At 47.0% G+C, this 12,206-nt stretch overlaps 1 protein-coding gene across 2 annotated transcripts in view; it reads right to left on the bottom strand.

Annotated features, from left to right (window-relative positions):
* Positions 1-12,206, bottom strand: part of ELOVL5 (ELOVL fatty acid elongase 5) — a 66,171-nt gene that overhangs the window by 22,344 nt on the left and 31,621 nt on the right. For both annotated transcript variants that reach the window (XM_084751903.1, XM_084751904.1), the window contains one exon: positions 3,764-3,829. In XM_084751903.1, coding sequence (XP_084608029.1) covers positions 3,764-3,821 — 58 coding nt within the window. In that variant the 5' untranslated portion in view covers positions 3,822-3,829. Of the gene's footprint in view, positions 1-3,763; positions 3,830-12,206 lie in introns of those variants that run through there.

A 12,206-nucleotide genomic window follows, 5' to 3' on the forward strand; every position in this document is an offset into this window, starting at 1 on the left:
TGCCCAACTCGAAGGCCAGCGGTAGAGGGCCAATGAGTAAAAATGAAATGCTATTGGCTCCGCCATTATCACACAGGGACTATTTAAGGCAGTGACCCCTTAATACAGCTCTTCATGTTGTGGTGACCCCCAACCATAAAATTATTTTCACTGCTACTTCTGTAATTTTACTACTGTTATGAACTGTAATGTAAATACTGGACATGCAGGATATCTGATATGCGACCCCTGTGAAAAGGTCATTCGACCCTCATCCCAAAAGGGGTCGCAAAGCCGAGAAACACTGAGTTAAGATACTCAGAGCACTAACAGGAACTCGTGACTCACACTGACTCAGGCGGGAGGGGCTGCCTGTGTAGAAGAGGACAGCACACTCCCTCCCTCTCACCTAGGCAGGACAATGAGAGGAGAGACCCAAGCACCTGCTGCCAACAGCCAGCAGCTTCTGAATGGCCTGCCTTGCTCATCTTCCCTCATTTTCTACCTTGCTCTCACAGGGAGAGGAACATGCTCGATAAAACACACACTCCTTTTGGGGAACTACGTGCCAGCCCTCCTTCCGTGCAGACACTCTGATCCCGCCTAGCATGTCTGGCATGGCTTGCTTTCTTTGGCTTCAGAAACAGATGCTGCCTCCATATCCTCCCCACCAGTTATGCCAGAGGGGTGGCAGACAGTACCACTGAGTCTCAGAAGGGAGGGGTCTCTGAGGTCCTTCAGGGAAGTGGCTGGGCCCAAAGACTCCAACAAAGAAATTCCTAACACCTTTTGTTCTGGTCCCTTAGCAGTCCATTTTGAAAAAGTAAGTTAACATGTTCTCTGTCCTCTCTCACTGTGTGTGTGTGTGTGTGTGTGTGTGTGTGTGTGTGTGTGTATAAAATAAACACAATGAATATACGTACTTACCTACAAATTTTCCATGCCCTTTTACTTAAAGTTCAGTTTAACACCTTCCCTTTTGTACTGTGTATTTTCAACAAGTACCCATCCTCCCTCTGCGAGCACCCACAGTATCTAGTCACAACCCCAGGCCCTAGGAAAGAGTTCCTCGGGATCCAGCCAGTCTGGGTGGCTCCCTGCTCTGTGTGGTGGCCAGTTTAGGAATGGAGATGTGGAACAGTTGTGAGCACTGAGCCTTTAGGTGGAAAGCTAAGCTCGTGTAATGACTTCCTTCCTGTGCTGGCTGTACAGCCTGGAGATGACATAATCATGAAGGTGGCCACACTGTGGACAGAGCCGTCAGGGGAGGATGGCAAAGAGGAAACTAAGGAACAGTGCTCCTGGTTATGTCACAGAACCCCTGCAGAAGGACAGGGGCTACTCTTCCTTACAAAGTAAGATAATCATTATTATTACTTCAGACAACCAGGAGCTGGATTCTCTGCCTCTTAAAACCAAGCAAGAAGGCAGTGTCTCAACACAAGCAGATGCAGGTGCCTTTAACCCTTCGTTCTCTGACTCTCGCTGTACAGCTGATATGGTCTGGGACTTGGTACACAGCTCATGCTACTCTCAAAGCCAGGATGCTCCTGCTTCGGCTCCCTGAGTGCGAGAATCACAGGCGTGTGCCACCACTGCCAACCTAACCTATTCTTTCAACTGACCACCTTCGAGTTTAACCTGTTCCTAATGGAGGGGAAACGGATGGAAACCTGGCCTCATCAGTTCTGAAGAGGGCATCCTTCATGCATCTTTGCATAGGGTCACTAGTCACAGAAGCACAGAGATGGCACCAGGTTCAACCCCCGACCCTTATTCTTATCACAGATGGTACCAAACACCGTTTCATCTTTGACCTGCTGATAGATGACGTTCTTTTGTCATTTCTTCTGTGTTTTATAAATCACAGGGGAAACTGAGACCCTTTTGGTCTGATAAGCGGCTGTTTGCAAGCAGCTTCCTAGTTAGGACTTTGGGGGGAAGTTAGTGGACTTTGCTCCCTCGTGGTACTGAAAGCTGTAGAAGGTGGGGCCTGGCAGAGAGGACGGATCAGTAAGGCTTCCTGGGTCTGTCCTCACACCTTCTGCCTCTTCCCTGTTTCAAAACCCACAGATTTAATCTGCTGTGCTCTTCTGAGGACAGTCAGCCTTGTCTCAGGTCCAGAAAAAGAGCAAGAAGACCATAGGCTGGGGCCTTTGTAGTCTTTCTTCCTTTAAGTTTAAATTTTCTCATTTATTTTGTCAGCTGCAGAATTTGAATGCACTTCTGTGTACCTGTCAGAATTTCTTTTCTAATAAAGACATTATAGATAACATTAAAAGGCCATACAGAATTACTTCACTAAAATAAAAAATAAAAAAAAACCAGATTATGAAGACTAATAGCAGTATGACAAGGGATTTCAAGTCTATGACATGAAGTAAATGAGTCACTTTAAAAAAAAAGGCAGTGGTGGCACACGCCTTTAACCCCAGCACTTAAGAGGCAGAGGCAGGCAGGTCTCTGGGCTCAAGGCCAACACCCTTAAAGGACTATTAGAGACATGGAAGAATGGCGCCCCGTGTCAGCCTCCCCCTTGGAGTATCAAGCCTCAAGCTGTACTGGAGGGAGGGAAACTTAGCTGGAGTGGGTGAGTACAATGCAGCATCTCAGCTGGCAGTGAGCGGTCAGTGCTGAAAGCACAGGAAACAGCCTTCTCGGGAGATAGCTTCAGTGAGATGTTTGTTGAATGGGGGCAACAAAGGCCATTTAACCCTTTGGGGAGTGGGTAGAGGCTTCAGGAATGTGTGTACATCACTGGCTGGGGCCAGGGTGCTGGGAATGCCTTATTTGCATCAAAAGGAATTCCAGGTGCTTTCTGGACATGACCTTATAAGGAGGAAAAAAGTTTAACCTGTAACTTGGCTGCCAGGCTATGTGACCACCTCAAGGGTGGTGGTGGGGGGACGGGGCGGGGCATGCAGGCCCAGGGCACAGAGGGACAGTCCTACTCCTGCTGGGCTTTAACCTCAATCTCACTCTTGCTCTGGATCAGCTCCCCGGGTCTCAGGACTCCTGAGCCCCACAGAAGAGGGCAGGTGACAGGGAGGATACAAAAGAGAAGGAACAGAGGGAAAGAATAGAAAGCAAGCATATTCTGTAGACATGGAAGTGTCAGAATGAAGCCCATTACGCTGTGCAATTAACATATGCAGAAATAAGCAGGATAACTTTTAAAAATTAAAGTTAGAAAAATGAGAGTAAAAGTCCTTAAGGGCTTATTTACATTATAGCTCAACAACTGAGCGCTTACCCAGCAAACATGAAGCTCTGGGTTTCATGCATAGCACCGGGTGCGTGTACTTCTATTTGGGTGTGGTGTCACACACTTACAGTCCAGCACTTGGGTAGCTGCTAAAACAAGAGGATCCCAGGGGTTCGGGGCCAGCCTGGGCAATCCATCAAGACCCAGCTGTTAGAGGAAAAAGCCCTTTGAACTCTGCCAAAGCTGGAACACTTATCTTCAGGCTGAGTGTGGTCAGAACGCCCCGGCTTGGTTTCTTCTAGAGTGAAGATTTAGGAAAAGCGTACACCCGTTAAGCAGCGTTAAATCATTGGTATTCACAGGCTGCCAGTATGGAAGCCAAAGCCAGCGGAAAGATGTCCCGAGAGCCAGGGGAGAACGTTCAACTACCAGAGAACTTCGCAAGGTCCCTTGTTACTGGAGGTAAAGTTTTGATCTCATCACAGAAAGCGTTTTCTAAGATCTCCTCATGCAATATTTACAAGAGGCTATAAAGAGATGGGAGGGAGCATAGATGATGAGCAAACCAAAGCCGCTTACCTCGGGGGCCCAGTAATGCTCTGAAATAGGTACTGAGCGATGCATCAAAGTGCTCCATCTTAAAGCCTATTAAAGAAAAAGGAGACATTGATTAGTGCCTACTCAAAATACTTTTTATATGCATTTTTTTAAAAGAACAAGAACAAGCCATTTTCCAAGGTACAAAGGGAAAGGTTGAATTACACACACACACACACAAAAAAAACCCAAAACTGTTCTTAACTCTTCCATGCAACTGATGTGCTACAGCTAATTTGAAAAATCAGAACAACCATGAATCCCGTGAATTCACATCAAAAAAATAAAGTCCCAGTTTTCTGAACTTCTTTTCTCAGTTCCGTAAAAACCCACCCTGTGATGCTGAGCCTTGGCGTGAAAGAATGAACCAGATTGAAAGGTGGCAGACATTCGTTTCCACAGGGAAACAGCACTCAAAACAGCAAACACAGGAGGAGAGGAGTTGCTTCCTAGCTTGTTATCATATATAATACTGTATATAGTATTTAGACTCACAGGCATATAGTATGCACACTATATATAATATAGTGTATATGTTAAATGCAATAATTTTAAATATTCTCGTGCTAGAGTGTGGGGAGACATGTAAGTGGTGGTCAGAGGACCCGTTTGGGAACTGTTCTTTCCTTCTACCATGTCAGTCCACAGGGCTCAAAACTCAGGATGTCACACTTGGCATCAAGTGCCTTTACCTGTAGAGCCATCTTGCCAGCCCAATCTTTCCCCTGATGTTGTTACTATAACACGCACGCGCGCGCGCACACACACACACACACACACACACACCCCTTCCTCACTGTCACTCCACTTGCTGGTCATATAAACTCAATTGCCCTCTTTCACTCTGCTCTCCCCTTTAAATTACTTGTCACCTTTGTTTTTATTTTAAACATTTTATGTTCGCATGAATTTAATTTAATTTAAAAAATTAAAATATTAAACACCATGTCCTCCAAAAGCAGGTCTACCAGCTCCGCACAGGAGGAGGCCAGTGGCAGTACTTGAATAAACCGTTCCAGAAACCACTCCTCTTTTGAGCACAAGAAAGGTCATGATAAATGGGTGAATACATGGTGAATACACGTTGCTGTCCCAGTGATTGGGACATCCTCCAAAAGTCTACAGCTGCTTGTGAGCTCTCTTTAACATAAGCTTACATTAGAGACTGGCAAAGCATCTTTTCATGTGTGTATTGTTTCAACTCTCTGTTCAAGTTAAGAAGAATACATTTTTGACTTTTCTTATTTCTCTATTCTCTATTCCAGGAAAAGCCCATGAGTTGGTGGGAGGCAGTGGTGGATGGATATGATCAAAATATACTCTACCACCGCATGACATTTTGAAGAATATTGTATAAAAACAAAAACCACCACTGAACATTTTGACTTTCAAGGGGCAGAAAGCAAAGCCAGTTTCAGTAATCGCTGATTGCTCAGTGCTCCTTCGGGCTCTTGGCTTGCTACACTCAAGTATGTGTGCTCTGTGGCTGATTTCCAGACGAACAACTTTAGGCATGAAAACATCCAGTAGCTCTAGTAATTATGGCTAAGTCAATACAGCTGGGATATGATGTGGAGCTGCGCTGGGAGGAGGCACCAACGGCACGGAATGCGGTAGTTCTGGGCTCCCCTGCTCTGAGGAGGCACTGACTCCCTCAGCCTGTGGTGGACACTGAGGGCATCGACTCCACCCTCCATCCCCAGGGATGGAAGCCCTGGTTCCGGAACAAAGGCTGTGACTATTGGACAGAGTTCCCTTCCCCCGAGGCATCTTACATCCAGATCGCACTACCTGATGGGCACACTTACTCAGTTAATGCTGGGTCACACAGAGCGTCAAAGGCCGGGTGTAAGGCGGCCAATGAGTGGGGCAGAGCCCTGAAACCCATTTCTCTACTTACTCAAAATGTGGCAGGCAGCTGTTTAACCTACCATCTAGGAAGTGAGGGGAACAGTAAAGCAACTGCCTAGAAAACTGGACAATCATGGACAGGCTTTATTTACCACATGTGAGGCCTTTAAAGCCCTGCTGGGGGCGGGGGTAGTAAGGCCTCCTGTGTCTGCTACCAGCTCTATGAGGAGCACTGCCAGTCAGCCATGGCTGTCTGTACCTGCTCATATGGGTACTGCTGACATTGTGAGGGAAATGAGCCCTGTCCTGTGCATAATGGGCCACTAACCCTTCCCTGGTCCCTGTTCACCAAATAGCATCACTGAACTTCCATTTCTTCTGAAAACCTCCAAAACTATTTCTAAGTATTGCCAAACAAGAATCGTTCACTCTGACTTTGACTAAGAGGCTTTTCAGAAGGCTAGAAGCTCGGTGTTCTAAGTAGAGGCCACAGGGAAGCTGGAGACAAAGAGTAAAGAAAGGCTTTAAATGATACAGTGCTAACTGGTTGTGTGTGCGTGTGTGTATGTGTGTGTGTGTGTGTGGTGGGCGGGGTGAGGTAGGCAAGGCAGGATAGCCATTAGTGGTTTGGGGGGAAAAAGTCAGACCGGGAACTGCTCTGAATGACCCATTATTGTAACGACAACAGCCCAGGACAGAGTCCAGTGTGAGAATCTAGGCTAACGTGCGTGGCCAGAGAAAAGCAACTCAATTAAACGTTCGGTCAAATTTTAGTCTGAGAATACTGAATCCAGGAGGAGAGGGCTACCGAAAAGACTTGCGGGTCTATCTGGAGACAGCATCTGGCGTCTGTCCTGGTTTATCTGTGTCTAAGCTACTCTGTGTGGAGGCCTGCAGAGGTTGGCACACGGGCGCTCTCTAAAAACACACCTAGGAGGAGACTTTGCCAGAGAGCCACATCTGTTCTGAGGACACTTTTCTTCTCAATTCTTCTTCTCCTGGGTTTGCTTTTCCTAATCAAACTTAGGAATAGAGTGGGGGAACAAAAAGCAGACAAACCATCTTTGAAAGAACAGACACAGGAAGCGGTCGTGCGGGATATATTTCACAGAACGGCTTGCTATTCATATAATGAAAGGGAAGTGGGGAGAGGTGTTCCTGCGACATGGGCCCCCATGCGGGGGGTAACCCATGACTCACCAGCCTGATTCTGACATGTCAGGTATGTTCTCCCAACACACCCACAACTGGGTGCGTCTATGTGTTCTTCTCAGCCGAGGCTGCTTGTTCTTGTAAGGTACAAAGACAGGCTGTCACCAAAGGCTCCGTCGCATCACCTGCACCCACAATGCCATGCTTTTATCTACCATTCACCCATCCACACCTTTCATTATTTTCACTTTACACCTACACTTACTGTCTACACCACGTACTTGGTAGGCCCTGAGGCCTTACGACACTAAGCGACACAGTAGCTCAGAAAACAGAACTCAAAGCCGTGGAGAAAGAAACACTATAAATAAAAACGAAGCCAAATGGTCTCAATAACCCGCAATCAACTGTAGTCTGAAAACACTGAACTGAAAATAGCTACAGCAATTCCTGGTTTTAGAGTGTACTACACTCCGAGGAGAGCGGCACAGGTCAAAGCATGCGGCCCGGGGCACGAGCAGCTTTGGCCAGGGCGTCCCCACCAACTACATGCTACCAACAGGACAAACAGTGACATCTACTTATCAGACCAGCTGTTCACACAGCCTTTATTTATTAATGGCCCGAAAGAATATTGCTGCTGGTAATTTGGGGGATGTCAAAATACGCCTTTTAAAGTGTGCTTTATGTGAAAAGGTCAAAGTTTGTTATGCTGTGTATATGGGAGAGAGTAGGGGGATGAGGGAGGGAGGGAGGGAGGGAGAGAGAGAGAGAGAAACATAGTATATATAGGGTTTTATATAGTGTCTGGCTACAGGCATTCTGTGGGGGTCTTGAAGTACACCCAAGTGGATAACAGAACAACTGTATTAATGACATATATATACATGAAACACGATACACCTTCACAAGAAGAATAAACCATGGCAAAAGGAACAGAATGAGCCTTCAAGGAAGATTGTCAGAAAGAAAGTGAGAGGGGGCTGCCTTGAGAAGCTGGCAGCAACTGTTTGTTCGTTTTTTTTAATGAACAGTTTATTTAACATGTGATCCCCTCCAAAGCACCATGAATGGTAGGGGAAGTGAGAAGCGAGGGAAGCCAGTCAGCGAGAGGGTCAGGATCAACTGTACTAGCCACTGTGGAAACACTCAGAGTCAGTACATAACAGACCAGGGTGCAGCGGGGGTCATAGTGCCAGAGCCAACCCTGCATCCATCAAGAGAAAGGGCACTGTGCTCACTACAGAGGGGCACAAAGGCTCCAAGCCTTGGCATTTGGCCTTGCTCAGCAGAGGGCAGTCACGTGGTACACCTTGCAGGGAGAGCAGAGTGGTGCTGTCCTCGGCTGCTCACGCCACCGCGACTCCTCCTCATGTCCCCGGCTGTAGATGACCTGCCAGCACCGTGAACTTTCCATTCTCACCTCCTTCGTCTGCTGTGCCGCAGGAACACAAAAGGGCTTCACCGCCAGGCTGGACTGGCCCACTGCTGAGAGGCCTTTCAGATATACTCTTGTATAGGCACAGGACCCTGAAGGGTCTGGAATTATGGGAAGGCCATGACCCAGTTTGCAATGATGTCCGACCACACTGCCGGCCAGCCTGCTACAGCTTCCAGCTTCCAAGCTGTAAATCCTAGAGACACGACTTCTCAAGCACGCTGGGCCGAGTGGGAACACAGCCACTCTGTACCACGGGGCTAGTAGGGACCAACCCAGGCATTGGGACCCTCTAGAGGAGGGACTTTGGTCCTCTGTGTATCAAACAATGGCCTTTTTTGTTCTGCTTGGCTCCCCCACAAACTGACAAGAGAGACATTACAAGAGTGGATCAGTATCCCCAGAAACTAGAGCCCTGCTGACAGAAAACCAAAGTGACAGTCTCTTTAAGCAAGCTCCTACCTCCACTCAACCCGGCTAGCCTCTTGGAAACCAAAGGCCACAGCTAGGTATAACAGAATCCATTTTCTAAAATTCTAACACTAACAGTACCCCCAAAGCTACTCAGGAGTTTGAGAGCACACATAAACACACGGACAAGGGGGAGGCGGGGCAGTAAGCAAGGGCTGTTAGTAAGTTAGAACAGATCTCAGAGAATCTCCTTTTCTGTCTGTAACAGACAAAAGCAGCCCAGGCTGGCCTCAAACTGGAGATCCTCTTGACTCAGCCTAAGTGCTAGGGTAACAGGCGAGTGCCACCAGGTGGCGCTAAGAACTCCCATTTTACCCGCCGCGTATTTTCCAGGACACACAGCCTTAGTTGCCTCATTTCCCATTGTAACATTCTAGACCACTGTTGCTAATCATGTGAGTATATTATTGTATCACATTTTAAATAGTACGCTATGGAAAACTGGCTGCTGCTAGCTTTCCCTTTATAAACTCCCTTCTATTTACTTGGGTTCAACACCACCCCTCCCCCCCCCCCATATGGCAGCCCATAACTATCTGTTGCTCTCCAGTCCCAGGGGATCTAGCATTCTCACACAGACATAAATGCAGGCAAAACCCAGAATGAATGAATGAATGAATGAATGAAAGAGAGAGAGAGAGAGAGAGAAAGAAAGAAAGAAAGAAAGAAAGAAAGAAAGAAAGAAACTCCCTTATATTTAAAAGGACGGCTGAAGGCAGCATGAGGGGAGAAGCGTTCAGCGCACCATCTAAAGCACTTCCAGAACTTAGGATGCTTGTGCCTGAATTCAAAGAAAGGTCAGAACCACCATAGCATGAAATGCTGTGAACCCAAAGGCGCAAACCACATCTCCACAGAGAGCCCGAGCTCTACTCCTGAGGAAACTCGCCCTCAACCGATCTCATTAGCTCTCTTCAAATGCAGAGGAAGTCCGGGTGAACGGTATGGCAGAGTTACCAGAAACATGTTCAAAAGTGAAAACTGATGCTGCAACAGGTCTGCCTGCTCCCCTCTTCCCACGGGGCTGCTGAGGAGCAGTGTGGCACGGGGGCTGGGACGGCAACGACGGCAAAGACCCTTGAGGTTCACAAGAGGGTGGAGCTAAGCCTCAAGTGTGCTCGTGATGTTCTGGGTAGAGCCCACCTGTTGTTGGAGGAAGCAATAAAGCTGCCAAGCAAGGAAAGGGGCCAGGACAGTACGTAAGGCCGTCTGTCCGGACAGGCAAGAAGACTTAACAAACCAATAAAGGGTTAGAATAGAGATCACGGCTGATATCCTAAACATACAACCAGGATGCATGCTGACCCATCCATGCCAGGGACATTCTGGAAATCCTGTGTTTCTGGCTGTGCAAAGGTGACCCTGACAGGTGGCAGCCTCCTTTTCTGTGAAATCAGTCCACTCAAATTCCTTTTGGCTTAAAAACAAATCATGGAAGGTTAGCTGACTACCACGTTACCGCATCTCATTGTGTTTTATTTATTTAGTTTAACTGTCAAAGTTCACCTAAAGACAGCCAACTAAGCTGGACTAACAAACCTATGACCTGCAAGGTGCCAGGCTGGCACTAACAACCTGCACCCGGGCTCGGCCATCCATTGTAATGGTCAACTTGGGATGAGCATGGAACACTCTTCATATTGGCTGCCAACACTCACACACACACACACACACACCTCACTCACACACACACACACTTATGCACACAAACTCATACACACACACACATGCACGCACACACACACACACACACACACACACACACACACACACACACACACTAACCCCCTAAATTTTTAGAGGTGTTCTACACTGATAATATTAGTTTCTAAAGAGAGAGAAAGAACAGCAATTCTTTTTAGAAATCAGGTCCTCAGTGATGCTCTGTGAGGTTCCCAGCCAACCTACTCTACAGAGTTAAGAACCTGCTCAAAAATTAAAAAAAGAAATGTTAAATACACACCTATAAAGGGAAAAACACACTAACAAGCTTTAGAATATGAATGTAACATAACAACAAAATCCCTCAAAAATTCTGGCATTTAAATAAATAATAAACTTGGCTTAAATCTTGGCTACAAAAAAATAACCCACACCATTAGCTCAGTGGCTGCCACGGCTCCCGCACACACAAATCTACACTCAGTCTTTTTCTACTGTAGAGTCCCTGCATGCTCTAACCTCACTCAAGAACATAACTCTCCTTACAACCCGGTGACATCCCTTTTTTCCTGACAACCATGAAGAAAAACAGTACAGCCCATTCAGGCTCTCAGTTCAGTAACTACAAGAGCAAGGCTCAGAAGTGGTTTTCAAAGCAAGGTCACAGGTCAAGCCACTATTAAGAAGGAGAAGCCTCTGTAGTGTTCAGATATAATGGGCAATTTTGGGCCAAACACATTTAAAAATGATGCCACAACTAGCATTCCTTTGTACTAAAATACATTAGATGTTTCAAATGAGAAGTCTCCACTTCCCATTCCTGTTGCTGTTAGGTTGCCCCCTCACCCCCGCCCTATTTTGGGTCCTGAGGGCATACTGCATCGACAGAGCACTTGGCTGGCATGCACCTAGGAGGGTGCCTTTAAACCCTGATGGAGGACACGGTTCTAAACTAACAGCCTCTCCACTGGCTCTGGTTTTGTATGTGCTCTGGGCAGTGGTTTGTTTGCTTGTTTGTTCACTTGTTTGTTTTTTTTTGAGACAAGGTCTAACTATGTAACCCAAATTGGCCTCAAACCTCATAATCCTCCTGCCTCAGCCTCCTGGGGAGCTGGAGTTTAAGGAGTTTACACACACCCAGTTGTTCTCTTCTTAAAGGAATCACCTCTGAAGCCGGGCATGGTGACTCCTGCCTTTCGTTCCAGCACTCAGGGAGGCAGATGCAGGCAGAGTAACGTGAGTTCAAGGCCAGCCTGGACTACAAAGTGAGTCCAGGACCCTGAAGGTTACAGGGAGAGACCCTGCATCATCAAAGCATAACAAATCATCTGTAATCCTCCTCCGTACTCTGCTCTCTGATTCTCACTTCCAGCTCTTTCTCCTTCCTCCGAGCCCCACGCCAGGTGCCCTCCCCACAGCCTCTCGTAGCTCTGCTCTCTGGACCACTCACTCAGCACACAGCAACCTCTAGGTGACAGAACTTGCTTGTTTCAAGTATTATAAAACATTAACAGTGTGCCACTTTAGACTTCTAATCCTTCCAAATTGTTCTGAGTCAGAGAGTCTACAGACATGATACTACATATGGCATGGCACATGGTATTACACAGGGAAGAAGGAGGAGACCCACTAACCCACAAGAGCAGCTTAAGATCCCAGCTACAGATGCACATCCCACGGAGCCCTACTTCAGTGCTCTGCTCTCATCTTGGTGACATGCTCAGCAAAAACATCAGCTAAGATGTGAAACAACTTTAAAAATACATACACACACACACACATACACACACACACACACACACACACACACACACACACACACACACCCCTTTCAACATTGAAAGGTCTTTT

Source organism: Acomys minous (genome assembly GCF_964271855.1).
Source record: "Acomys minous genome assembly, chromosome: 13".
In the NCBI taxonomy this organism is placed as follows: Eukaryota; Metazoa; Chordata; class Mammalia; order Rodentia; family Muridae; genus Acomys; species Acomys minous.